This window comes from Drosophila busckii, chromosome 3R (genome assembly GCF_011750605.1).
Source record: "Drosophila busckii strain San Diego stock center, stock number 13000-0081.31 chromosome 3R, ASM1175060v1, whole genome shotgun sequence".
Lineage (NCBI taxonomy): Eukaryota > Metazoa > Arthropoda > Insecta > Diptera > Drosophilidae > Drosophila > Drosophila busckii.
In genome coordinates this window covers 22,516,324-22,540,955 of record NC_046607.1, presented here as the reverse complement: position 1 = coordinate 22,540,955, position 24,632 = coordinate 22,516,324, and the positions used below count along the sequence as shown (strand labels likewise).

Below are 24,632 nucleotides of genomic sequence, written 5' to 3'. Positions count from 1 at the left end.
TTATTATATTGTTCTTCTAAAAAACTTGTATTTTTGTAAGTCTTTCACACCTTTTTGCAGTCGTTGACAACTTTAAGTATGCTAATTGCATTATATCAAAATATTAGCCATGCTTTTAATTATTACTTAACTAATGTGCGAAGTTTGAGTTCAATTAGCATTGTAAAATAATGAAAGCGCGTGATTTATTATTTTGAAATTTAGTTGCATTCGCATTCGCACAGCTGACTAACTAATACACTGTCTACACTTTAATTTACCGCTAATAAATGATTAATTGTTTACACAGCTTTTAGCTTAGAAGCCGATAGTAATACTATAAGTGCATTAATTAGCTGATTGTTAGCTGTGGCGTTAAAATAAAATAACTTAAATGACATATATTGTGGCATGAAAATTAATAAACATTAAGTAAAAGTTTATAAAATAAGCTTAGTAATACAAAAAACAGTTGCAAAATATGTTAAAAACAATTCTTGCAGCTTACGCATAAATTGCTATAATTGCTGATTGTAAATTATTCTTTAAGATTTAATCGAACTGAACTATAAGCTAAATGACTTCGACTTCTGTATACTTAACTAGTTAATTGTACTTTTGGGTTCACAGAACTTACTACAGCGCCATTTTATATTTAATAATCCGCAAAATGAAAATACTTATACTCTTCAGGCATAATCTAAGCAAAAAGTATATAAAAATTCATTTACTAATCGAAGGCCAAGTGCTAGTTGATCCCCTTTTAGTTTGAACAACTAAAGTAAAGTCTCAACAAATGATTTCTTATCTGTGTCAGCAAATCGAAAATAAATTACAATGGCTAATGCCTAAGCAAATGTAAACAGAAGCGCGACAGGTAGAATAAAGATTAAAATAGATATTCGGTAGGTATAAATAAATGCAATGACTGTAAGCTCTTGTGATTACAACTTTAAAGCGAAGCACAAAGCAATTATTATAAGTAACCTCCGCATTAAATAAACAAGATATTTATCAATTGCAAAAAGTAGCAGTGCTAATAAAATAAAGTAGCTTATTGATTAGCTGCATGGAAATAAACGCGATTGACATTGACTCTACTGACAATATCCTGATGAGCTTAAAAGGTTCCGGTAAGCGCTAGAATTAGAAAACCTAAGACGGTTATATGTAGTTTATTTAAATAGTTAACAAGTCGGGCAGGCCAGTCAATAGATTTTAATTATTTGCACAAATTATTAAACTTTTGAATGCACGACTAACAGACGCGCTACAAATAAACGCAAAGCCAAACACTTTTGTTTTATATGAGTTACGCGCTCTTTATCTGACTTTAGCTAACTTTGCTATAAATACTTGCAAGTCGTATATGCTCGCTTTGTGTGACATTTTCAATGGGTACAGGGTATAATTAAAGCATTGGACGCTGGTCTGTGGCTCCGTCTTTGGCGGCAGTTGGAATTCGATTCTCGCTCGGTTAAGACGCGTGTGCGCTGCCAAAGCAAAAGAAAAGGCGTCCGGTGTCCCCAAGTGCAAATTGAAACGCGTGCAGGCCGCACATAACTCGAATTGTTGCTTAAATAATTAATTTTCATTTGTAAACAATTCAAATGCGTGAAATACATTGAGCAGCCAAAATAAATAAAATATTTTATTGATATTAAAAACAATTTGTGGCATAAAAAGTGAGCAAGGGCTATAAAATAAATTTATAAGTTCTAGAATGCTAATAAAATGAACTACTAGCATAAATTATAACTAAATATAATGCGCTCTACATTTTAGCGCTGCTAATATTATTAATAATTTGCATTTTGCACAACAAGTCGGATCAGTTAATTGCATAAAGCGCTCCCCCCGCTTCTAAGTGCTGCGCATTGTTCAGCTGCAGAAAAGCGTATGCGTATTAATGGAAAATACAAATATGAATTATTTGGGAAACCTGTTTGCCAGTCAACCCACCAGTAATTAGCACCAGCACTTTAATTTAAGATTAAAATATTTGCATGCTCAATGCGGCATGTCTGTGGCTGTGGCATTGTTCGGTGGTCTTTGCTCCACATGCGCTCCACACTAGAAATTAACACCTTATGCCAAATCAGCGAAATCAAGTTGCTAAAGTGACAAGTGACAAATAAATACAGCAAATAAAACAGCAGCAAATTGTTAAGCTTAAAGTAGAGTCTGCTGAGTGACAAGCAGTGACGGCAAAATCACAGTATAAATTATCCATAACTGAAGCTTAGATATAAGTACTATATATATCATTGATAGCTATCATATCAGTTACTTTATTTACGTATGAGTGTGTCAATATTTGATTCTTGCAAACACATAACCCCGTTAATAAACTAATAAGTCAACTGTATTGGCACATTATATGTCCGCGATAAAGTAATGTAATCTAGACATCCATAAACGCAGAGCCGCGCACACTTTTTGCAGAAATCGACAACTGTCGAGCACTTGGAATTGATCGTTGAATTGAGTAAATTAATTGAACTCAATTAATGGCAAGAGTATACAAAGTGCGGCTTTAAGCAACGCAGCGTAGATTTCTAAGTAATGTAACGTTTATTTAAGCAAACATGGCTTTGAACTTGAGCTTTAGTTACATTAATCGCATGCCAGTCAAAATTTCTATATAAAACTCAGCTGCTTGCAATGCAGCTCAATAATTTGCTTCATGCTCATTGTTGTCAACTGATTTCAATTGATTTCAATTGGTAACCATATAGTTTTTCCACGCCGCACATTCATATTTATAAACAAAACGAATTTAAAGCACAAACTGAAAAACTGTCGCCTTTGTTTATTGTCAGGCAATGCTCCACTAGCAAATCATTGAACATGGTCAATCAAGCGTCGCCCATGCCGAGTCCGCAGCTATCTCAGCGCTTGCGTGAGTCCGTTCGCCGAAGTGTCAGACGCGTGGCAGCATCACCAGTTGCTCCTAGCAACGACATCATTGGCGATGTTGTGGGCAACTTTGGCATCTGGCAGCTACGCACTGTGCTCATCATTTTTCTATGCAAAATACCCGCTGCTTGGTTTATGGCCTGCATCATCTTTACCGCACCCGAGCTGTATCCACGCACAGAGTTCACTTGTGATACGAGCTATCTGAACAGCAGTGGCAACTACAGCGTCAGCTCCAATCAGTGCTATGTGTCGGATGAGTTTACGGACAGTCGCAGCGAGTGCCAGCAGTTCAATTATGTGTCCAGCTTCGACTCGCTGATCATGCAATTCAATTTGGTTTGTCTGCGTGACATCTTCATAGCCTGGACGCAGTACTGGCATCTGTTTGGTGTGCTAGTGGGTGGTGTAGTGGGCACCAAAATGATGCTCGCAATAAGTCCACGCAGCACTTACTGCGTGGGCGCCGTTGCGCAGATCCTTTGTGGCGTCGTCACTGGCTATGCTCGTGACTTTAGTTTGCACTGCGCCTTTCGCTGTCTCTCCGCTGTCTGCTGCGCCATCATGTTCACCGCTGGCCAGGCCATCTGTAAGTCTTAACCATACTTAGTACAATCTGCAACTAACTCGCACTCCTTGCAGTTGCTGATATAACCGCTGGCATTCATCGCATTGGCGCCATTATACTCTATGACACTTTCTGGTCTGTGGGCGTCATACTGCTGCCCACTCTATCCTCCTTCTTCAACAGCTGGTCACTCATTTATGTAGGCATCACCTTTCCCACTGTCATGCTTATTGTGCTGCTCAACTGGACGCCCGACTCGCCTCGTTGGCTGCTGCGGCGCGCAGTTGATAGTCACTCCATTGATTATGTGGAGCGCATTGTACGCGAAGGCGCTGAAATCAATGATCGCAGCTTCAAAATACCGCCAGATTTTCGCCAGCAACTGGAGGTGCTAAGCGAGCGTCTTAAAGCAGCGCCTCCACCAGCGCCCTGGTCTCAGTTGTGGCAGGGCAAGCGCGCCAAGACGCACATGATTGCCGCTCATTTGGCGCTGGCCTTCTTTGTCATCAACTTCATGGGCATGCTGCTCAACATTCGCTCATTCGGACGCAACTATCTAGTGCCAAATACAATTGCCATGGGTAAGTTTCAAGCAACAGCTATAGAGTATGACTTAACTTAAATATTTGTTTAGGCTTCTCTGAGATTATTGGCTGCTTTCTGGCGCTGCACTTTACGCTGAAGCACAACAAGTGGAAATGGCAGTGCGCTGGCACCTTCAATATACTCGCAGGCATGCTGGGCTGCTTGGGCTGGCTCTTCACAGGCGCAGATGCAAGTAAGTTGAAGTAAACTATGTGAGTCAACTCAAATTAACTCTTTGCTCTTTGCAGTGGATGCGGATTTGAAAGTCTCGCTTTGGATGATTATTGCTACAGTGCCCAAGGCGGCAGTGTCCTGTGCTCAATCCATGCTGCTAGCCTGCATGAATGAGCTAATGCCAGCCAACAAGAAGCAGCTATTTGTCTTCTCTGTGGTGACATGGGCGCGTGTTTGGCTGTTGTCCGCGCCCTTCTTCAACGTACTCAAGAAGATCGACACTGCATTGTCGTTGACCTCTTATTGCATTTTCAGCATACTTGGGGGCATTTGCACTTGTCTGCTGCTTACGCCTAGAACAAGTGTAGCGCCAATGGTGCTGGAGCAGCAGCAGCCGCAGGATAAAAAGGAGCAGTCGCCATTGAATGCGCCAGTCTGGACCATCGAGTCGGATGTGCACAATACGCGCTTGTAATATATAAATCGAATAAAACTCAGTGCTCTGTGATTAGTTTAAGCCAACATTTAATGTTTGTTGCGTTTACAACAACACATAGACTAACAGCATATAGAAGCACAGATGCGCAAATATCCAAAGCCAATAGATTCTATAATAAGAAAAGCAAAATTAATTTATGATTGATTTGAATTTGATGCAGCGCTTACCTGGTAACGTGCATTTTGTTGGCATCTACAGTGAACTGCTCGCGATGCAAATATTTGTTAATGCCAATCATATGACGCCGCACGTAGTCATCATAGTCAAGCTGCTCGAGATTCCAGTAGAGCGTGGGAAAGGTGCCGTTGTCGATGAGTTCCTTAAAGTAGTAACGACTGCGATTCTTAAAGATCCACTCGTTGAGTGAGAAGAAGCTGCCAGCCAGGCAAGCCTGTCGAAACTTCTTAGCAATGGGCGTAACAAAGCGACGCTTCTGTCTGAACAGCAGCGTGCGCAAGTCCATAAACAGAGCAGGCACAAAGTGCAGCACCCACACCGCCAGCTCATGCCGCAGCGCGCTGCGTCGATACTTGAAATTGGGAAACATAATCATGCGCTTGGTGGGATAAATGCGTGACCACTTCATTGTCAGATCGCCCAGACGCTGCCAGCTAATGGGATTCGTAACACCCGATGTGGCATTGCAAATGCTAATGCTGCCCAGCTGCGCTTTATGCACCATCATAATCATGGCATTGACTACAAAGTCCACTGGAATAATGTCGCAGATGAGCGACTTGTCGCCCAGTATGCTGCTAATGCCGCCCTTGCCAATCTCCATCATAATGCCGCTAATGGCCTGTATGTTGTCAATCCAACCCGGATACGGCTCGCAATAGGCAGCGGTCACTATTGATGGACGTACTATGACAATGGGTATCAAATGCTTGTACGAGTTGACAATCTGCTCAGCTATGGACTTGGTAAAGGTGTAGGTATTAACATGCGGACCCTTAATATAGTTTGCCACACGATTCAGATACTCCTCGGGTATTTTTTGTGTGCAAGCAAGAAACTGTCGCCAGTCCACAGGCGGCAGCGTGGGATAGACTAGCTCATCCACATACTTGCGTCCCGGATTGCAATAAGCAGTGGACACATAAAGAAATCGCTGGCAAATAAACATTAGCAGCTGTTTATTGTTGTAACTACGTTTGCTTACCTTCAGCTGCTTCATTTGCGTGCACAGCTCTAGAAGATTGTAGGTGGCCATTGAGTTAACGCGTGCTGCCACCTTCAGACACTCATTAAATCTCACCTGCAATTGCAATTAAACGTAAATAAATGAAAATAAATAAAAGCCTTAACTTACTGTTGCCGCACTGTGGAAAATAATATTAACCTGGGCGCACAGCTTGCGTCTGTCGCACTCATTTAAACCTGTTGGTCAGCAAATTTAAGCGTTTTCAATTGGCTTTCTAGTGGTTTCACTTTGCTCTGGCGCTTACCAAAGTTATCATCCTCAATGTTGCCAGCAAAGTAGCAGATTTTCTCAAGACGCTCCGGATAATTGCAGCGCAAGCGTTCAAAGATATTGTTCTGCAGAAAGCTATGGAAGCGCTGCTCCGCTGTGGCGCCGCCTTTGGGACGGATTAGCATGAAAATGCGTGTGATTTGTGGAAAACTCCAGAGCAGCTTCTCCAGCAGCGCCTTTCCCACAAAGCCCGTAGCGCCTATTTAAGCCGCACAATTATATTTGATTTGTATTTGTTTGCTTCGCTTGCCTGTTATAAAGATGATGGCGTCTTTGTAGATATCCAATTTGGTCTCCATGCTGCAGCGTTGTGGCCACTTTGCTGGCTGAAATGCAACTGCTTGGCCAGCACTTTTCGCCAGCAACAAGTGCAACGTCAATTGCAGTGGAGCGTCGCATTTGTTGTTGCAATGAAAGTGAAAAAGCTCAGTGAGAGTCACAAAAATAGCACACGTTAGACTCAAAGTCCTATAAAAACAAGTTTGCAACTCATGCTGCAAGTAGCAAGTGCATTACTGCAACATCAACAACAATATTGACGTAACTATGTAAGTAGTGACTTTTGCCAAATCTTATATAAGCATCTCATACTCTCTCCGCCCATTCATTAGTGGAACACATAAACTTGCACAGAATATTAGTATGACAAGCAATTAGTCAAAATTCTTTATGCTAACCTAAGTACACAGGGTCATAAACTAAAATTACTGAGTAACATGTATTATCATTTAAAATATGTACTTATCATAATTAATATGTTAGTTAGCATATAATATAAGCATAAGCTAGTAAATTTAATAATTAATAGTCGACTATAAATGAGCTTAAAATTCAACTAGTCGCTTTATCTATTATTTACATTTTACTTTATTTATTAAAGTGTATTTGTTCACCAGGGCGTATGAAAAACGTATGTGCCTTTGCTAAAACGGTTAGTGTACTCGATAGCTTTCTTACAATTGCTTAGCAGAGGCAACAACCATAATGCGTATACGCTCCACTATGGACTTAACAGTTTTCATTACAAACAGCATTTATTTAAACATTTATATGCACTTTGGCATATAGCTTGTAATATTCTATGCTAATATCATGTGATATTTACTACCAAAAGTCTGCGTGTTGACATAATTGTTTAGGAGCAGTTGATATTTGCAATGGCGGCGAACAATTGAATTGCCAGTTTAATATCAGTGACAATTTAATTAGCGCCGACATCGTTGGCCAGCACCAACTGATCGTATTAAGCCGAACCCAGCGATTACCAAAAAATTTAGCTGCTGAAGCAATGCGTAAGCGAAGTCGCAGTCATGCTGGAGGGTCGAGACCCATAAGACGTGGCAACTAAATTTCAAGCATGAACGAAAGCAGCTGTGCATATGGCAAGGAACCAATAGCTGCTGATCTAAGTGAGCAGACAACTGAAGAGAGTGACGTTCTGCAGGATGTGCTGGGACACTTTGGCATCTGGCAGCTGCGCTCCGTGCTAATTATATTTCTCTGCAAGTTGCCAGCTGCTTGGTATATGGCTTGTATTATATTCACCGCGCCAGATATTTATGCAAATGAGGAATATAGCTGCGATACTAGCGTCTATGGCGCCGCAGACAACAGCACAGTGTCTGCGGATCAGTGCTATGTGCTAGTTTCTTATGGCGAAAGCAACTACGTGGTCAGGCAATGCCAGCAGTTCAACTATAATTATCACTTTCGTTCGCTTATTATGGAGTTTGATTTGGTTTGCTTGTGCGAAATATTTGTATCCTGGTCGCAATACTGGCATCTGTTTGGACTCTTTATTGGCGGCGTTGTGGCCACGCGTCTAATGCGTGTGCTTAGTCCCAGACGTGTCTACATCTCTGGGCTTTTCAGTCTCATCTGCTGCGGTGTAGCCACGGGAGTGGTCAAGGACTTTAGTCTGCACTGCTCCTTTCGCTGTCTCTCAGCGGTTAGCTGCAGCTTCATGTTAACTTCTGGACTGCACATAAGTAAGTTCACAGCTCATCCTTAAAGATTTAATTAGAATCATTGCATTGCAGTTAGCGATATTACTACAGGCAAATGCCGACGCGCCTGCATTGTGCTGTATGAGGCCTTCTTTGCTATAGGTCTGCTGTTGTTGCCTGCTCTAGCTGCCTATGTATCCAGTTGGCGTCACATCTATGTGGGCATAACATTGTTGCCTGCTTCAATTATATTGCTGCTGCCTTGGTTGCCAGAGTCGCCACGCTGGCTGTTACGCTATGCGGAGCCCACGCAAGCTTTCCATGAAGTGCTGCAACTTGTGCTGCAAGCAGCCAAAATAAACGAGCGCTGCCATAAGCTGCCGCATGATCTTGGACTGCAGCTGGAGCTGCTGGGCGAGCGCTTGCGTACGCAATCTCCAGCTGCACGCTGGCTGGAGCTGTGGCATGGACACAAGCGTGCCAAGCTACACATGCTGCTCACTCACATGGCGCTGGCGGCTGTGCTCATCAGTCACATTGGCATGCTGCTGAATGTGCGCTCCTTTGGCCGAGATTATCGCGTGGCAATCATTTTGGTCATAGCGCTAGCCGAGTTGATTGGTAGCAGCGTAGCGCTGCATATAAATCTTAAGCTGGATGCTCACAAGTGGCAATGGACAGGTGCAATTTGCATTCTGGGCGGCGGCATTGGCTGTCTCTGTTGGCTTTTCAATGATATTGCAGGTAAGTTGCCAAATACTTTTCGAAGTTCCAACTTAAACAATTGTATTCCTCGCTAGATGAAGCTCTTAGAGTTTTCTTGTGGTTATGCTGCGCTGCTGTCTCCAAAGCTGCCGTTGCCTGCGCCCAGTCTATGCTGCAAGCCAGCATGGATGAGCTTGTGCCGCCTTCAAAGCGAGCTGCGTTTACTTTCTCAGTGATCACTTGGGCTCGCGTCTGGCTGCTCTCTGCCTCATTTCTCATTGTGCTCAGACAGCTCAACGTGGTGTTGCCTCTAACCGTGTTTTGTGTGCTGGCCATTATAGGTGGCATCTGTATTTGTGGCTTGGTCACACCGCAGGCGGAGCTTAAGCGTCGCCAGCTACAAGAGCAGCAGCTGTTGTCCCACATGACTGAGATTTATAGACGTTTCAGCAGCTTTAGCACTAACTTGTAGGTTATAGCATTAGTTTTGTAAATTTATATAATTTATTTATAAAATTCTAATACTCAGATCTCACTAGAAATTGAATAAAAAACATAGCTGTTGTTATTTTGAGAATTTGTTATTAGTTAATTGCTTGCTGAGCATTTAAAATTTGTACTCAATAGCCATGCCCCGTTTGCGCCCTAAAAATTACACTAAAGCCAATATAAGCAAAGATATTTAAAGTACATTGCTCTAGTGTCTGCTGTTCGATGCACTCATCGTGTAAATTGTAAATCAATAAAAGTGAAACCATAAAACAGAAACACTAATACGACCCACATCACAATAGAGACCCAAATCATTGTCGGTAGAGCGCTGTTGGCGTTTAGACGTGGTTAAAAGCTATTTGGGAGCAGTTAGCTCCTTTTGCTGCAGGCGCAGTGGATGCAATGAAATCAAAACCAAAGTCTGCCTTTGCCAATACATCAACGGGTTACGGCAGGCATAAGCATAGTGGACACAGCAAAGGCCACGCACAGGCCAAGGAAAAGGCAGAGAGCAAGGATATTACAAAGCTTGAAGTTAAAGAAGAGCAAGAAAAGGATTTAAACTCGGGCTTCGGCGATTATCTGCGCACGCCGGAGGGTTAGTAAATATACTAAACAGTATAAAATATAAAGTAAACTTATGTATTCTAATTTATTCTTTGCTTAGCATGGGAGATGATGAAACTATTTGTATTTGCTAATACTATAGTAATCATATTGACTATGGCCTGGCCTAATATTAAAATACAATACACAATGTTAAGCGAATGGTGGAACGGGCAATAAGTTAGAAACTAACTTCAAATAAATAAACACAACTTAAGCTAAAATGGTGGGGCCCTTTGTGCAGGGCGTGTTTCTAATTGGCATCATCTATTGGTAATACTTGTGCATTTGATATATATTATTTAATGTTTAATAAATCATTTAGGTACTCCAAGGGTATGATGTCCATGATCAATGATTATTATCGCAGCGAATTTCAACGTAAACTAAGCACAGAGAGTGGCGCTAAGCAAGCAGCTCAAGCTCAACTGAACGTGGATAACTTTATGGATTATGTGCGTGAGCTGGATGCCAAAGATTTAACAAACTATAAGGCAATGAATAATGTCGCAGACAACTCCTTAAATCCCCAGCTGGGCAACTCTTATATATTGCTGCGTTTCATGCAGATCACAGGTGCAGCCAAGCAACCAGATTTTTGTAGTACTCAGCAATTGGCCAGCAATGAAGCCATAAGTTAACATATAGAATAATTATAATTTCTTAAATAAATCATACATATATGCTTCAAATTGTTGTTTTATTCAAGCTTTTGTAGAATATATGCATATAAACACTTTAACTTTCTATTTGTTGCAATTGCATTTCTTAAATTTCTATAACTTTTGTATTCAACCTTTGTAAACTCGATAAACTTTATAGTTTGTGATTGGTCGCTGCAAATGCATTTTCATAAATTATTGCTCATCTTTTGTTTATGCTTTATTATACATGCACGTTCTTTAGTAGGAAAATATAGTTTAGTTTAGTGCAGAGCTAAGTGTAAGCTAAGGAAATTAAGCCGTGTTTGGATGCAAAAGGTTACAATAGTAGTTAAATTCTTTTTATTTGTGTTTTTGTTGAGGTATAAAATGGATAGCGGCATAAGTCCGCTCGATGTCTCTATGCCGTATTCAATATAATGGCACAAATGTGATCTAAATAATCTTTCAAGTAACTTGAGGTATCTATGAAGTTGTAGTTATAGTTGAGAAAAAGGATTTGTAGAAAAGCAAAAGCTTTAGTAGAGAAGGAAATTGGAAGAAGATAATGTGCGTTGGATCTTAAGAAGTGTCAATTTTAGCACAATTTATTACAAACTTTAAATCGTTTGCTTTGTATTTGATTTCAGTTTTAATTTAATTTGATTACTAATACTATGCGCAACTTTAATTGAAACCAAATTCCAACATAACGAATTAAACAAAATGAAATACAAAACGCTTATCAAATTATAATCACTTTTAATGTATATTTTATATACACAACAATTCATCATACATCATTTTATTAGAGATACAAAATAATATTAATTGCATTACATAATAATAAAGCAGAAATACAAAATACATAAAATTAAAATTGATAAGACTTCAATGGTATGTACATGCTCTTGCTACTGCATACAAAATAAAAAAGGAATACATTGATAATAATATTAACTCGTGTGTGTGTAATAATAATTTTTGAAATTGTCTTTCCGATTGAGAAGTATAATGCACAAATTAAGGAAACACGAACCTTGTCTATAAGATTTTTTAGTTTTTGCTGTCTATCACAACCTTTAAATAAGGATTTTAACAATAAGAAACAAAGACTTTCGCTTGCGTAGCAAATGAAATTTTGACAATTGAATTAATTAATGAATGCGCGCGCACTAGAGACTATATAATAATATAATATATATATAACTTGTATATGGATATTATCAGACATATGGCTAAGAAAAAATATAAAAAATTATACAATTTAAGTTTTAATTGCAAAGAATACAAATGCAGAATACAGTATTAAGTTGCTTTCGCTCGCTATTCACATGCCTATCATATATATTTGCTTTTTGTTAAGTTGCAGCAGCAACAATTAAAGCAAAAAGCAACATTTAACTAATTTACTGTGCGTTCAAGTCTTGCGATTAATTAAAGAAAGCGCCAATGCCACTGCTAACTAACTTAATCCGCCTGCTGCTTGCGTATTGTGGGCGGCGGTGGAGCCGGCACTGTTGGTCTTTTGGGCGTGTGAAATGAGTTTGGCGATATGGGTGAGGTTGGTGTTTGCTGCTGCTGCTCCTTCTGTGTGTTGTTGGCTGACTCTGTTGCTGGCTGCTCCTGGTTATGGTTATGCTCCTTTGCTGCAACTGTTGCTGTTGCTGGCGCTGTTGTTATAGTTGTTGTTGTTGTTACAACTTCATCGCGTGTGCCATTTGTATCACAATTGTCCTGCTTAAGTTTTTCCAAAAACTTTGCCGTTGTATAGCGCACGCTGCCATTGCCATTGTCAATGCTTGACTGCGTGGGCGTTATAGCTTCATCATCACTCTTGCTATCGCCTTTAGTGTGAGCAGCACCTGACAGCGGCAGCACTATGGGCCGCTTGGGCAGCTGCGGCTTCTGCGGCAAATCCGGTTTGAGTCTGAAGCTGCCAATGCTGTCAATGCTCTTGCGATCTGACGTTGGCGATGGCAAATTGTCAAGGCCAAAGAATTGTGTGCGCGTCATGGGCACCGGCTTAGCAGGTGTTACGGGCGGCGGCGGCAGCGCCTCCAGCTGTGTAGTTGATGACAAACTGCCAGTGGATTGCGTCAGCTGCTGGAACTGCGCCAGATTAGGCAGCGGCGGCTTTGCAGGCTTCTCTTGCTTGTCCGGCTGTGGAAATAGTTCCTTGGCATGCGGTCGCTGCGTTTGCGAGTGTGTGTGTGTATCATTAGCCACAGCGCTGCTGCTGCCATTGGTGGTCACCTCGCTTTTAACAGGCGGCGAAGGCGCATTTGCTTTCTGGCGCCGCAGCGTGCCATAGCGCGGACTTTCCATAACCTCTGCAAGCAAAAGATATAATTAATAAAAGAAACATATATAAATTTAAGCTACAAACCATTGTCATGCTTGTCCAAATGCTCATTAGATGAATTCGACTTGCTTTTGCCTTCAACGAATAATTTCTGACGCTGCAGCGTTAAATAAAACTCCACATCGCCTTCAAAGAAGTAATCCCACTGACTGATGAGCAGCTCAACAATAATATTGGCAGCTGAGCTGCTGTTGACCTGACCTATGTAATCAGCAGGCGCATTGCTGCTCTTGTCCACACGTGGCCAAAGCATATTGGGCGACATAACAATAGCCAAGTTCTGGGAGCTCATTTTGTTGTGCACAGCGCGCTGCTGCAGCAAAGCCAAAAAGCGCGTAAGGTAACGCAGATTAGCGTAGTTTTCCTTGGGCAGCTTGCTCAGTATGGCCTTGATCTCGGTTTTGCGCTCCGCCTCAGTGTGACGCTCCGCAATGCGTATGAAATCTTTATAGAGCGCATAGGTGAGCAGCGGCTCGGGCAGCTCGCGCAGATAAAGCTTCAGTATGGAGCCAATGACATGTGGATCTTGATACTCCAGCGGCAGCGGCGTCTTCACATGCTGCGCCTCCAGCGCATGCTTCATGCGTCGCAGCTTGGTGCTGGCGCAGCCAACACGCAGCAGACCCTCCTCCTCCAGTCCATGCTCCAGCAGGCAGCAGCAGCACAACTCTATGATGTAAGAGATATCACGATGCGTCGACGTCAGATGCTCCTTCAGCGAGGTGCCAAAGCGCGACTTCTCTGTGCCCTGTATGGTGTCCTGTATGCGCGCCAGCGATTCATTCACATGCTTCAGCGCACGCTCGTGATAGTTTCTTTGGTTCAGCACATAGTCGCGTATGCAGTTGACAATTTCATCTTCTTTGGCTATTAGCTCCAGCATTTGTGCTGCCCACGCATCGCGCTCCTTTTCCAGCTTCAGTTCGCACTCCTCCTGCTGTCCCTTGATGTGATTCACCTTTGCCGCCGGCTCGTCCAAACGTATGGCCGCCTGCAAAACATTAATGTTCACCAGTTAGCCAAACACTCAAGATAAGCATCTGCATCTTTCGCTTTGCTTAGCGCTTTCTTCTATTGTTTATTCAATTGTTTTTTCACACGCTGCCGCTGCTTAAGTGTGACAAGCTACTACTAATAGTTGCTCGTCTCGCACTCTTCCTGCCCTTACTATCTTATCTAACCTTCCGCAAACTTGCTAAAAGCGCAGCTAATTGTACTAGCTATAGCTACAGACAACTGTGGCAACAACGTCTTTGTTTCTCACACATTTTGCTGACCGATAATTGACAAACTCGTAGCTGCTTATGAGTCAGTCAAACATTTATGGAAATATAAAGTAAAACAAGCGATTTGATTTCAAGCAATAAGATAAGCATTATGATTGACTCTGAGTGGCAGAAATATTTCACTGTGCTTGGAATTAGAATTGCTGCTGGAAATTTATACTTTTAAATTGAATAAATTTAAGAGCTGCCTCTGTAATGCAGCTAAAAATAATTATATAGCATCAGCAACTGTATTTCTTTACTTTAAGCAAACAATAGCCAGTCAACTAATTATTTGTCAGCTCTATCAGCTGCTTACATGACCTACATGCAACTATTTGATTCCAGGGTGCTATTCAAACTTAGCACTTGCAAGCTACTCACACATATATATCGATATCTATAGCTGCAATTAGAACGCTGCCAATACACAAAGCTTGACGTTGATTAGCAAATTATGGCGAACGAGCATATAGACGCACCTTATGTGCCGATAAGATTATGCGACGTCTAAATAAATATCTTATGACCAAAGAGCAGCAAATAGACGAATTAATCTAATTTAGTTTCCCTACAATTTGTATATGACAAGCGAGTGGACTTTAACTACACTCAATTCAACTCACTTTGGACAGTTTTCAATTATGATGTCACTGTGACAAAGTCAATGAACGTCTTCCGACACCTTAAAAGCAACAGCAGCAGCAATAACAACAGCAACAACAATGAGTTGTTGTGCCCAATTGTGTTGCTCATGCTTGTGTCGTCGAGTTGTCTTGGCTTGTAAAGCGGAAAACAGCACCAAAATAGACTAAAAACAAAATGACACATAAACTAAAAAGTTGTCTACATCGTCATAAATTGTTTGCCAAATTTAACGGTGCGTCTTAAATGCTATTGACAGTCATTCCAGTCAGTTGTATGTATTGACATATAAAATTCTATTGTTGTAAATAAAGCAGCTATATAGTTTTGAAAAATTGATTGCTTGCCAGGCAGACGCTTGTCTCCAGTTTTGCGTGCACATTGGTGCAAAGCTCATTGAGCGAGCGAGATAAATAAAAGTTGTGTTCCACTGTGCGTTGCCCTGCGGCCACCTTGGGATTATATAAATCTCATTGTCATTGTTGTCGTTGCGTGTTCTTCACACACACACACACGCACATATAGCGTCTAATCAAAGCGCTGGCTATAATTTTGGATAAGTGTTTTGGCAGAGAGCCTGGAACTGGGTGCTGTTATCACAAGCACTTGATTGGGCTCGAAGCTATCATGATGCCATATTTTCTAATTAAGCAACGCTTGTTTCTTCAAATAACAGTGAAGAAAGAGTTTTGTGTTGTCTACGGAAATACCAAATTATTCAAATACCAACACATTAGTATTTATAACTTGGCTGTGTGTGTTGACTGATTTATGATATGTTCGTTGCTTACCTCATGGCTGCGTTTCAGTGAGGTGTATTCCTGTAATGTGCGCGAGACATTACGCTTCAAAGTTGAGATCTCTTGTATTTCTTTATCCAAAATGTTTTTCAAACGTCGCACAACTTTGGTCTCTGTTTCCAGCTCACTCTCGATGCTGCACTCGGCAATTGTCTTCTCCAGCTCGCCTGCAAATTGCGAAAGATTACAAATAACAATAATAACTTTAGTTGCTGCATAGTTGCATACAAATGTGTGCGTGTGTGTGTGTCTGGGAGTGTGTCTAAGTGAGGAAGTCAATGCTTATTTAAGACCTTATCGCAGATGAGAGAGAGGACGGTAGCAACGATGTTGGCGTGCTGTTTTGCCGGTTCCAAAGTTGTGGGCTGTCCACAAAGAGAGTGGGCGAGAGAGTTGGGGGGTGGGGCGGGCGTACTTGTAGTGCACGAGACTGACGAAGCTGAGTAAGCAAAATTGTGATAATTGTGTTGAGTGCGCCGTCGGGGCAGCAGCTGAACCCATAATACAATAGGGGCTTGGGCAGGGGCGGGCTGGAGTAGGCAAGAAAGCCACTAGAGTATAACATTTAAGATATGCTTAGTTTTTTGCCTCTCGCTCTCACAGCTCAAAGTGTGACAACGATAGGGAAAAAAGTTGAATTGAAGCGCATCGTTGTAACTGGCAAAGGGCGCACACTGGCGCAAAAGCAACAGTTATAGCGAAAAACACAAAGTTTTTATACTTTGCTATCAAATACTCCGTTCAGTTTGCGTAACTCAAAACACTTTCGATAAGCTGACACATTTACAAAGGCACGTAGTAAATAAAAATGAAACAAAATCGAATCTTTATATATATGCATGCTATATAAACATTAGTATGTGACTCGCCCGACTCGTCTGATTATGCATACGAAGTTAAACAAAAGCGACATTGAATTGGTAACATTATGAGCTTCTCATCGTGTAGACTTTTTAAACAATTAGACACAACTTTAAATTTTAATAAATGTTATGCTTTACAGCTGTTTTGTTTACACAATGACGCACTCTAAGCACATTAAGCTTAATATTTATGCTTTTCAAGCTTTAGCAATGAATAATGAGTATAAATAAATTTGATTTTTGCTGTGGGTGCTGAGCATGGAGGTTATGAGTTTGAATATTGGCACAACTTTTACTTTTTTACTGTTGCTTGTGGGTTATAAAAATAATAATGCCAGTTCACTTTTACTTAATAGTCATTTAAATGCGCGCAGTACATTGAATTTCATAGTAAAATGCTCACAGCGGGTGGTGGCGAGGGGTGTGCGGATTAATCAACATAATTATAACGAGCCAGCGGTCAAAACAAAAAACCAAAATATATGCAGATAGGCAAGTTTAAATAAAAAGCGGCAAACCGCAACAACAGCAACGAATGCGTGTTCGAAAGAAAGCAAAACATTAAAATTATGATAATGTTTAAAAAAACGCGCTAACAACAAAAACAAGCGCAGACTGCGACGTCAGCGTCGTCGATGTTAAGAAATGTATGTAAATGCCACAAGGCCAAGCGCAGACAAGGCGAGGCCATAAATACACACACACATAGACGTTGCACGCAAGCCCATGACACACAGTCATCAGCGCAAACATAAATACATATATGCACAGGTATTTGCATATGTATTTGTGTTTGGGCTGCCCTGCATGCGCTTTATGTATTGGAATTCAATTTTCTAAGTTTTGATTTTTTATAGACAGTTGGCGTGTTCCGGCGCTCTTATCACTTCCAATGCGAGTCGCCGATAAACTCACGCACACACACACTCACACGCACACACGCTGTATTGCTCTGAGTAGGCGCGCCCAATAGCAACTTACCACAATTGGCTAGCACCTTCTGCAGCGGCATATCCTTGGGCAACTCTTTTGCGGACTCATCCAGCGCCTGTGCAATTTTGTAGTGACTGTTCTTCTTAATGCGCTTTTCATGCTCCTCAATGGTAACGGTGCCATTGCTGCTGCCGCTGCTGCTGCTGCTGCTTCCGCTGCTTAGTGCTGGTAGCTTACGCACGATTTTCTCAATCGTATCACGGTATCTGTCGACTTGCTTCTCAATTGTCTCGAGCTCAGAGTCTTTGCAATCCGATTTAGTTGATCTGCCGCAGAATGAGAAATAAAGCAAGAAAACGTTATTGCCGTTAGGTCATCATCAAGTTGTTTATTGCAGCGTTGCGCTTATTTTGGCATTGAACTTTTTTCATTTTAATTGTCTTTGTTGTTGTTTTCGCTGCTGTTACTCTTGTTGTTGTTGTTGTTGTTGTTGTTGTTGTTGTGATGAGGCAACACCTGCTTACTGTGTGTGCGTCGCGTAGTCTGCGCCGCCCGCCTGCCTTGGCGCCCCCTTGACCGTGAACCTACCTGGATAGATGATTTTCAGCCGCAATTTTGATTTTCGCAAATTGTTTCTTCATTTTGCTGCTGCAGCTGCTGTTTTACACACACTTCGACCGCCGTTTTTACGCTAAAATGCACTTTGTTGTGGTTTTGGTCTTCCTGTGTATAATTAACACTGGCAAATTAGTCATTCTCCACAAAACAACAGAAACACAAATAGGGTTGTGTATGTAATATCAAAATATCGATATATCGATACAACGATATATGTACGCGAAACTCAGTGCTGCAAAGCGTGTGATATAACATCTGTTTCTCGAAGCTGGTAACCCTGCGTTTGCACACACGTGCATTATCAAAATATCAACAATTGTTTTTAAATACAAAATGACCGTCTTAGATGAAAACGACGACGTCCAGGTCGAAAAGTTCTACAATCAAACGCACCCGGACCCAGACGCTAAAAAGAATGGCGAGACGAAGCCAACAGTTAAGAATTTTAGGCAATGCATTCATGAGCTGCTGACAACACACCGGGTTCCATACTCTGCCAAAGACGGTAAAGTATTTTGATTTTAATGAAACATGACAGAAATTATAACCTAAGCCCTTTGCAGATGATGATACCTACGAAGACTATTTGCTATCTGACGATGAAAATGCGCCGAAAGGGAAAGGCAAAACTAATAAGGCCAAAAAAGCAAATCCAGAAAACGAAGATGTGGATGAGCGCCTTGCCTCCATGAAGAACAAGCTGCGTCAAAAGAAGGGACCCACTACAGAGAAGCAAAAGAAGAGGCGTGAGGCCAAAAAGATGAAGAACAGCAAGGGAGTTAAAAAGTTGCTACAGTCTTCGGCAAAAACGTTAAAAAATGAAAATATCAAGCAGAAGAAGCTGAAGAACGGATTAGTTAAAATGGAGAACGGCCATATGGAAGCTGATGAGAGTAAAGAACTTATTAAACCTGTCAAAATACAGCCAGTGTTCAACGAGGAGTCCAAGATAGTTTACTCCAAGATTGACTTTGCAGCGAATCCAGGCCAGAAGGCCAAGAAATCACATCAAAATCCAAAAGAAATACTGAAAAAATTAAAGGATACTCGCCAGCAAATAAACGATCTAAAGGAACAAGGCGAGTCGGAGAAGGCAGCAGAACTGCAAAATGACATTGCCTGGAAGAAGGCGTTTGACAAGATCGAGGGCAAGAAGGTGAAGGATGACACCAAACTACTGCAGAAGGCCATTAAGAAGCGCAAGGTGGAGAAGCGCGTGGCCAAGAAGAAGTGGACAGAGCGCAAGGAGAAGGTGGATCACGATATAGCCAAGCGCCAGAAGAAGAGACAAGAGAATCTTGATAAGCGTAGCAAGGACAAAAAGAATACGAAGCTAAAGAAGGCGAGCAAAAAGGGACGAATTATAGCCGGCTACTAACTACCTTTTTACAATAGCTAACTCTGTTCAAATAAAAATGTTGATTCAAAAAGCAAAATTCTCTGCGTACTTTTAAAAATTCAATATCGTTTTTTAGTTTTGTTACAAATTTTCTTCCAACATTCAGGCCCAAAACTATACTAAATTAAATCCCACTGTTCGCACACATTGTACCACGGTGCGCGTTATGCCGTGCGTGCCACTAGCAAGAAGAAGAGAGCTCGCCGTCTGCATCAGCTGTTTGGTCTCAACAATAGGGTAAAATATTGTTGTAGTTATTTTTCGTACCGTTCAACCAGAGATTTCCTTGGCATTTGTTACCTTGGCGCCGATTAATTAATTTATAAAACGTAATCAATGGTTGGCTAATTGATAGCAGCGAGTGAATAGCCAAAACGCTAAATAGAAAGAAGAAGAGATCTTGCGGCCTGAGCGCTCGGAACGACGTGTGAAAAGAAATCAGAAAAAAGCGAAGCAGCAGCACAAATACACGGACGCGCGCTCACACACACAAACACACACCAATACAAAGTTAAACAAGTGCAGAGATACAGCCAAAGCGTTGAGCGCAATCTATTTTATTCACATTTTCCACAAATAAAATAAAGACAGGCCGCAGCTGAGCAGCGAAAAATACAAAAAATAACAATTGCGTCGTACAACAAACCAGAAGAAGACGTTTAAAATATCTCTGCAAAGAGCTGTGCGCAAGCCAAATCCTATGACTGGACGAAATTGGTTGTCAAAATAAGGAATAACAACAAAAATATAGCCAGTAGCACCAAAAGTGTTGCCCCTAAGCAAGAAGAGAGTGTGCGCGAGTGCAAACGGGGTGGCGAGACAGCTGAGATTTCCGTAACATCAGGCAGCAAAGCTAGGGCTCCAAAATGAGCATGGTGCGGCGCATCATATTGCTGGCTCCGAGATATAAGATTTGGACAAAGGGTAAGCGAAAAAAAAACGGTAACAGTAAGCAATTGCATACACTTTTCTGATTGGCTGTAATGTGCATTAGTATTAGTTTTTGTTGTGTGCTGTGTGTACTTGTTATTGTGCAAAATCGCATACGTAACTGCGTCATTTCAGAGTGCGGGCACGGGAGAGGGTCACGTAGCGCATATCAGCAAATCAGCCGACAGCGAAAGAGTAGATCAATCTACAGAGAGAGTGAAAGGAGTAATTCTTATAAGAATTATGGTCAACAACTTGTGTTTGCTTGTAGTAGTAGTTAAAACCAGCTCTTAGTTTGCTGCGTGTGGGCTTCGGTTTAAAATTCATGCCAAACCAGCAGCAGACTTGACGAAGGTCAGTAGAGCTTGGCAGTTACGTTTGATTTATTTATGTATTTTCAAGCGGCCAGCAGCATAACGTGTATATTATTAGCGTTAGCGTTAGTTTGTTGTTGCACCGAATTCTTGTTTACAACATCGTCGAATTGAACTTGAATTGCTTTCAAATTGTGGTCGAGGTTCCAATCATTGCGGCTACAGCTCTGACGCAATAAAACGCAGCCGCAGCCGCAGCCGCAGCCGGCTGATATAATTTTAGTCTCGTTTGTTTTTTATGGCTTATTATGTAGCATGAGCGCTTGTAATAGTTTCATAATTAACTGTCTAAAGTTTACGTATGAGGAAACAATACACACTGCAAAAAATAATAAGCTACTAAGCTAGGCAGCAAACTCGGTTAACTGTTAAGCGTGTAGATGCTAATTGCTTAGCCTTGACTTTGCAGCGGGCCAATACTAGTCGCACAACTGGACTGAATTAATACACAAAAGCTCTGCCATTGTATTTGATTTAATGATATATACATATAAATGTATGTGTGCGTCTCGCTGAGTTGAACGATCTCTGAGCTTTGTTCAGCAGACGCATTGATTAAATGGAATCTCTTATGCTTACGCTGTCTCTGTTTAATCTTTCAGGAACCAGCGTCGGTCATACACAACACACATCCAGATGTCTCATCGTAAGCACAAGCGGCACGCTGGTGTCAAGTGGTGTGCGTCGGTTTCATCTTGCCACACGCCATTGCGCAGCCGGTGGACAAATAATGCTGGAGCCAGTCATGGCCATACCCGCCTACATTGATATCACGAATGGCGTTACTACAATGACAGATTCGAGTAGCAGCAGCAGCAGCACGAGCAGCGGTAGCGGCAGCGGCAGCAGCAGTGCCTCAAGTAGCGGCGGCTCTGGCAAGCTGCCAGGCGCTGGAGCAAGCGGTGGTGGAGCAAGCACAACCGGCGGTCAACCGCCTGGTGGTGGCGATAAAATTCTCTCCTGTCCCAAATGCGGCAGCGCCTGCACTCAAGTGGAAACATTTGTTAGCTCTACGCGTTTTGTGAAATGTGCCAAGTGCAATTATTTCTTTGTGGTGCTCTCCGAGCTGGAGACAAAGCATCGCGCCAAGGACGAGCCCAAGAATCAGCGCAAGCCGCCACCACCACCGCAAAAGATAATGGAGTACCTGGACAAGCATGTGGTGGGCCAAGAGTTTGCCAAGAAGGTGTTGGCCGTAGCAGTTTACAATCATTACAAGCGCATACATCATAATCTGCCGCAGCTGCAGCAGCAGGCGAGCGCCAGCCATGGCAGCAGCTCTGGCGGCCTGGACGGCATACCTCGCTCAGATCTCTTGCATATAACGGGCATTGGTCATACATTAAACAGCACGCCAGGCAGCGAGCTGCCGCCCAAATCGCCAGCTCAAATGGGTTTGAGTGGTGCTGGTCTCAGTGGTTCCGGTTTGGGCAGTGGCATGCATACTGGCAGCACTTCAACGCATGGACGCGGCGATCATCGTCCCGGCTCCGACATACTGGATAAGCATAACAATGAGGTTAAGCTGGAGAAAAGCAATATTATTATGCTGGGTCCAACGGGCTCGGGCAAAACGTTGATTGCTCAAACAATTGCACGTTGCTTGGATGTGCCGTTTGCCATTTGTGATTGCACAACGTTGACACAAGCTGGCTACGTGGGCGAAGATATCGAAAGCGTTATATCAAAGTTGCTGCAGGACGCCAACTACAAGTGAGTTCCACATGCACTGCGCTTATTGAATTATGTATTAAACTCTTGACTGTTTTAGTGTGGAACGCGCTCAGACTGGCATTGTGTTTCTGGATGAAGTGGATAAAATTGGCGCTGTACCTGGCATACATCAGCTGCGTGATGTGGGCGGCGAGGGCGTGCAGCAGGGCATGCTTAAGATGCTGGAAGGCACCGTTGTCAATGTGCCTGAGCGCAACTCACCACGCAAGCTACGCGGCGAAACGGTGCAGGTGGATACAACCAACATACTGTTTGTCGCCTCAGGTGCCTACACGGGCTTGGATCGCCTCATTGCACGGCGCCTTAATGAAAAGGTGAGTAGCAGACAAGAACTGCTGGCGACGCTTATTAATTTGTTTACACTTGCAGTATTTGGGCTTTGGCATGCCCTCAACAAGTGGTTCGGGTCGTCGTGCTGCGCAAGCGGTGGCCAGTCCCATGGATAATGATCAGGAGGAGCGTGATAAGTGCCTTACTAAGGTGCAGGCGCGTGATCTCGTTGAGTTTGGCATGATACCTGTAAGTAGCTAACACGCATATGTTAAATTTATAACACTAATTGTTGTTGTTGTAGGAATTTGTTGGACGCTTTCCGGTCATAGTGCCTTTCCATAGCTTGAATGTCAGCATGCTGGTGCGCATTCTTACTGAGCCACGCAATGCTTTAGTGCCGCAATACAAAGCGCTGCTAGGCTTGGATGAAGTAGATTTAAGCTTCACGGAAGAAGCAGTGCAATCAATAGCAAGCTTAGCCATGGAACGACACACCGGTGCGCGTGGTCTGCGCTCTATAATGGTAAGCAGCCATCTAAAGCATAATTAGTAAATATCTCATACGTTTGATTCTGTAGGAGCAACTGCTGCTGGATCCCATGTTTATTGTGCCAGGCTCCGACATTAGAAGCGTTCACATTACAGCCGACTATGTTAGAGGGAACGATACACCTGTTTACAGCCGCGCTACGGACGACGAGACAACGGCGTCTGGTGGCACTACAGAAACCACAGATGAGAACACCAACGATAATGATAAAAACTTTGAGGATAGTGAAAAAGTACGGCTTAAACAGTAAATCAGTTAAGAGCATAACACACAAAGCTACAGCGCCGCCAATTCGCAAACAATAACAACCAACAAAACAAAACAAAAAGCAAAAACAATTAACATTTTGTAGTAGCCATTGCTTTATTGTAAGTTCTTTAAGTTCTACTACTATTTAGCCTGCGCTTGATTGATTACTACTTTTTTATAATTGCTTAACATGCTTCTTAAACTGTACACACTTGTAATCTTAGCCCTACACACACCATTGTTAATGTGTTATATATTTTTAGTCGTGTTTAAATGATAAATTGCTTGGCTCTTAGCCCGTTTACTACAATTATTGAATGGCCCCCCCAAATGCGCAATATGAATATGAATACGAATACATTTCTACATATATTTTCATACATTTTTCAACTGTGATTCATAACTCGAGAGCAGCGCAGCCATAATAATTCAATAATCATTCAATCAGCAGATTTATCCAATTACTTTCATCGCAATGTTAAACAAACAATAAAATATTTTGTAAATTTGAAAATTGTTATTGCGTTTTGGCTCGGCGCATAAATTTGTATAAAACAATTATAGGCAATTCAAATTACACCTTGGTAGTTGACAAAGTGAGATAAAAATTTTTTATTAGTCCTAATGACAAGATGTGAAGCAAATAACATATAATACATACATATAACTAGTTTAATTTAAGTTGTACACAAAATCAATACAAAAAAAAAAGAAAAGAATTCGAAATAATTTAATAAAAAGTAACAAAAAATACAAAACAAAACTTTTTTAGTCAAACCTCGAGTTGGGCTTTAAATAAAAAACAAGCTTGAAATTAATAATAATTTTATTTAATTATATTCAACTAAAACAGAATTTTTCACAATTTTATTTGGCTAAAGTAAACTACTCGAAAGTATGCGCTGACTCGTTCTCAAACTTTCGAATTCGACTTCGAATCTCAATTGGTGTGCAGTTTCACTTTTAATTTGTTTGCCTTTGGGATATTTGGGAATTAAAAATGAAACTGTTTAACAAATTGCAGGCGTTAATAAATAAATTTTAAA

The 24,632-nt window shown here is 41.8% G+C and overlaps 8 protein-coding genes across 10 annotated transcripts; 6 read left to right on the top strand and 2 right to left on the bottom strand.

Annotated features, from left to right (window-relative positions):
- The first annotated feature begins 1,647 nt into the window (after positions 1–1,647).
- On the top strand, positions 1,648–4,747 carry LOC108604322 (solute carrier family 22 member 13). Of its 3 annotated transcripts, none has more exons than XM_017993746.1 (5): positions 1,648–1,664; positions 2,802–3,487; positions 3,541–4,047; positions 4,101–4,244; positions 4,300–4,747. In XM_017993746.1, the coding sequence occupies exons 2-5, from the start codon at positions 2,830–2,832 to the stop codon at positions 4,698–4,700; spliced, it is 1,710 nt and encodes a 569-aa protein (XP_017849235.1). In that variant the 5' UTR covers positions 1,648–1,664; positions 2,802–2,829; the 3' UTR covers positions 4,701–4,747. The 3 variants fall into 3 exon arrangements, with proteins under 3 accessions (XP_017849235.1, XP_017849234.1, XP_017849236.1); XM_017993745.2 differs by lacking the exon at positions 1,648–1,664 and adding an exon at positions 1,853–1,943; XM_017993747.1 differs by lacking the exon at positions 1,648–1,664 and adding an exon at positions 1,872–1,876.
- LOC108601536 (putative fatty acyl-CoA reductase CG5065) lies at positions 4,742–7,220 on the bottom strand. The gene is made up of 6 exons (XM_017989434.1): positions 7,193–7,220; positions 6,173–6,397; positions 6,037–6,104; positions 5,887–5,982; positions 4,892–5,835; positions 4,742–4,833 (listed from the first exon to the last, which is right to left on the bottom strand). The coding sequence occupies exons 1-6, from the start codon at positions 7,218–7,220 to the stop codon at positions 4,767–4,769; spliced, it is 1,428 nt and encodes a 475-aa protein (XP_017844923.1). The 3' UTR covers positions 4,742–4,766.
- A 312-nt stretch (positions 7,221–7,532) lies between these two features.
- On the top strand, positions 7,533–9,321 carry LOC108601537 (solute carrier family 22 member 14). The gene is made up of 3 exons (XM_033294037.1): positions 7,533–8,186; positions 8,238–8,912; positions 8,960–9,321. Exons 1-3 carry the CDS (start codon positions 7,556–7,558, stop codon positions 9,319–9,321), a joined length of 1,668 nt encoding a protein of 555 aa, XP_033149928.1. The 5' UTR covers positions 7,533–7,555.
- A 349-nt stretch (positions 9,322–9,670) lies between these two features.
- LOC108602511 lies at positions 9,671–10,137 on the top strand. Its single transcript, XM_017990641.2, has 2 exons — positions 9,671–9,939; positions 10,009–10,137. Exons 1-2 carry the CDS (start codon positions 9,744–9,746, stop codon positions 10,125–10,127), a joined length of 315 nt encoding a protein of 104 aa, XP_017846130.1. The 5' UTR covers positions 9,671–9,743; the 3' UTR covers positions 10,128–10,137.
- LOC108602510 lies at positions 10,130–10,616 on the top strand. The gene is made up of 2 exons (XM_017990640.1): positions 10,130–10,220; positions 10,273–10,616. The coding sequence occupies exons 1-2, from the start codon at positions 10,171–10,173 to the stop codon at positions 10,586–10,588; spliced, it is 366 nt and encodes a 121-aa protein (XP_017846129.1). The 5' UTR covers positions 10,130–10,170; the 3' UTR covers positions 10,589–10,616.
- Positions 10,617–11,830: 1,214 nt separating this feature from the next.
- LOC108604724 (rho GTPase-activating protein 92B) lies at positions 11,831–18,229 on the bottom strand. The gene is made up of 5 exons (XM_017994303.2): positions 18,048–18,229; positions 17,508–17,785; positions 15,655–15,830; positions 12,978–13,944; positions 11,831–12,921 (listed from the first exon to the last, which is right to left on the bottom strand). The coding sequence occupies exons 1-5, from the start codon at positions 18,098–18,100 to the stop codon at positions 12,059–12,061; spliced, it is 2,337 nt and encodes a 778-aa protein (XP_017849792.1). The 5' UTR covers positions 18,101–18,229; the 3' UTR covers positions 11,831–12,058.
- A 135-nt stretch (positions 18,230–18,364) lies between these two features.
- Positions 18,365–19,516, top strand: LOC108603452 (surfeit locus protein 6 homolog). Its single transcript, XM_017992283.2, has 2 exons — positions 18,365–18,582; positions 18,641–19,516. The coding sequence occupies exons 1-2, from the start codon at positions 18,411–18,413 to the stop codon at positions 19,453–19,455; spliced, it is 987 nt and encodes a 328-aa protein (XP_017847772.1). The 5' UTR covers positions 18,365–18,410; the 3' UTR covers positions 19,456–19,516.
- Positions 19,517–19,556: 40 nt separating this feature from the next.
- On the top strand, positions 19,557–24,287 carry LOC108603451 (ATP-dependent Clp protease ATP-binding subunit clpX-like, mitochondrial). The gene is made up of 7 exons (XM_017992282.2): positions 19,557–20,400; positions 21,383–22,493; positions 22,552–22,828; positions 22,884–23,033; positions 23,089–23,310; positions 23,366–23,569; positions 23,850–24,287. The coding sequence occupies exons 1-7, from the start codon at positions 20,343–20,345 to the stop codon at positions 23,880–23,882; spliced, it is 2,055 nt and encodes a 684-aa protein (XP_017847771.1). The 5' UTR covers positions 19,557–20,342; the 3' UTR covers positions 23,883–24,287.
- Positions 24,288–24,632: the final 345 nt, after the last annotated feature.

Excerpts from the sequence above, each read along its gene's own strand:
- LOC108604322 (XM_017993745.2), top strand. The coding sequence starts at position 1,879 with ATGCGTATTAATGGAAAATACAAATATGAATTATTTGGGAAACCTGTT. Across the intron at positions 3,488-3,540 it reads CACCGCTGGCCAGGCCATCT|TTGCTGATATAACCGCTGGC; the intron begins GTAAGTCTTAAC and ends CACTCCTTGCAG. Across the intron at positions 4,048-4,100 it reads GCCAAATACAATTGCCATGG|GCTTCTCTGAGATTATTGGC; the intron begins GTAAGTTTCAAG and ends ATATTTGTTTAG.
- LOC108601536 (XM_017989434.1), bottom strand. The coding sequence starts at position 7,220 with ATGAAAACTGTTAAGTCCATAGTGGAGC. Across the intron at positions 6,398-7,192 it reads TGTTAAGTCCATAGTGGAGC|GCGCTACGGGCTTTGTGGGA; the intron begins GTATACGCATTA and ends CGGCTTAAATAG. Across the intron at positions 5,983-6,036 it reads TTTTCCACAGTGCGGCAACA|GTGAGATTTAATGAGTGTCT; the intron begins GTAAGTTAAGGC and ends TTGCAATTGCAG.
- LOC108601537 (XM_033294037.1), top strand. The coding sequence starts at position 7,556 with ATGAACGAAAGCAGCTGTGCATATGGCAAGGAACCAATAGCTGCTGAT. Across the intron at positions 8,187-8,237 it reads AACTTCTGGACTGCACATAA|TTAGCGATATTACTACAGGC; the intron begins GTAAGTTCACAG and ends ATTGCATTGCAG. Across the intron at positions 8,913-8,959 it reads GTTGCCAAATACTTTTCGAA|TTTTCTTGTGGTTATGCTGC; the intron begins GTTCCAACTTAA and ends AAGCTCTTAGAG.
- LOC108602511 (XM_017990641.2), top strand. The coding sequence starts at position 9,744 with ATGAAATCAAAACCAAAGTCTGCCTTTGCCAATACATCAACGGGTTAC. Across the intron at positions 9,940-10,008 it reads TTATCTGCGCACGCCGGAGG|CATGGGAGATGATGAAACTA; the intron begins GTTAGTAAATAT and ends TTCTTTGCTTAG.
- LOC108602510 (XM_017990640.1), top strand. The coding sequence starts at position 10,171 with ATGGTGGGGCCCTTTGTGCAGGGCGTGTTTCTAATTGGCATCATCTAT. Across the intron at positions 10,221-10,272 it reads CTAATTGGCATCATCTATTG|GTACTCCAAGGGTATGATGT; the intron begins GTAATACTTGTG and ends TAAATCATTTAG.
- LOC108604724 (XM_017994303.2), bottom strand. The coding sequence starts at position 18,100 with ATGAAGAAACAATTTGCGAAAATCAAAATTGCGGCTGAAAATCATCTA. Across the intron at positions 15,831-17,507 it reads GAAGGTGCTAGCCAATTGTG|GCGAGCTGGAGAAGACAATT; the intron begins GTAAGTTGCTAT and ends CGCAATTTGCAG. Across the intron at positions 13,945-15,654 it reads CACTGAAACGCAGCCATGAG|GCGGCCATACGTTTGGACGA; the intron begins GTAAGCAACGAA and ends AATGTTTTGCAG.
- LOC108603452 (XM_017992283.2), top strand. The coding sequence starts at position 18,411 with ATGACCGTCTTAGATGAAAACGACGACGTCCAGGTCGAAAAGTTCTAC. Across the intron at positions 18,583-18,640 it reads TCCATACTCTGCCAAAGACG|ATGATGATACCTACGAAGAC; the intron begins GTAAAGTATTTT and ends AGCCCTTTGCAG.
- LOC108603451 (XM_017992282.2), top strand. The coding sequence starts at position 20,343 with ATGAGCATGGTGCGGCGCATCATATTGCTGGCTCCGAGATATAAGATT. Across the intron at positions 22,829-22,883 it reads CACGGCGCCTTAATGAAAAG|TATTTGGGCTTTGGCATGCC; the intron begins GTGAGTAGCAGA and ends TTACACTTGCAG. Across the intron at positions 23,311-23,365 it reads GTGGTCTGCGCTCTATAATG|GAGCAACTGCTGCTGGATCC; the intron begins GTAAGCAGCCAT and ends TTGATTCTGTAG.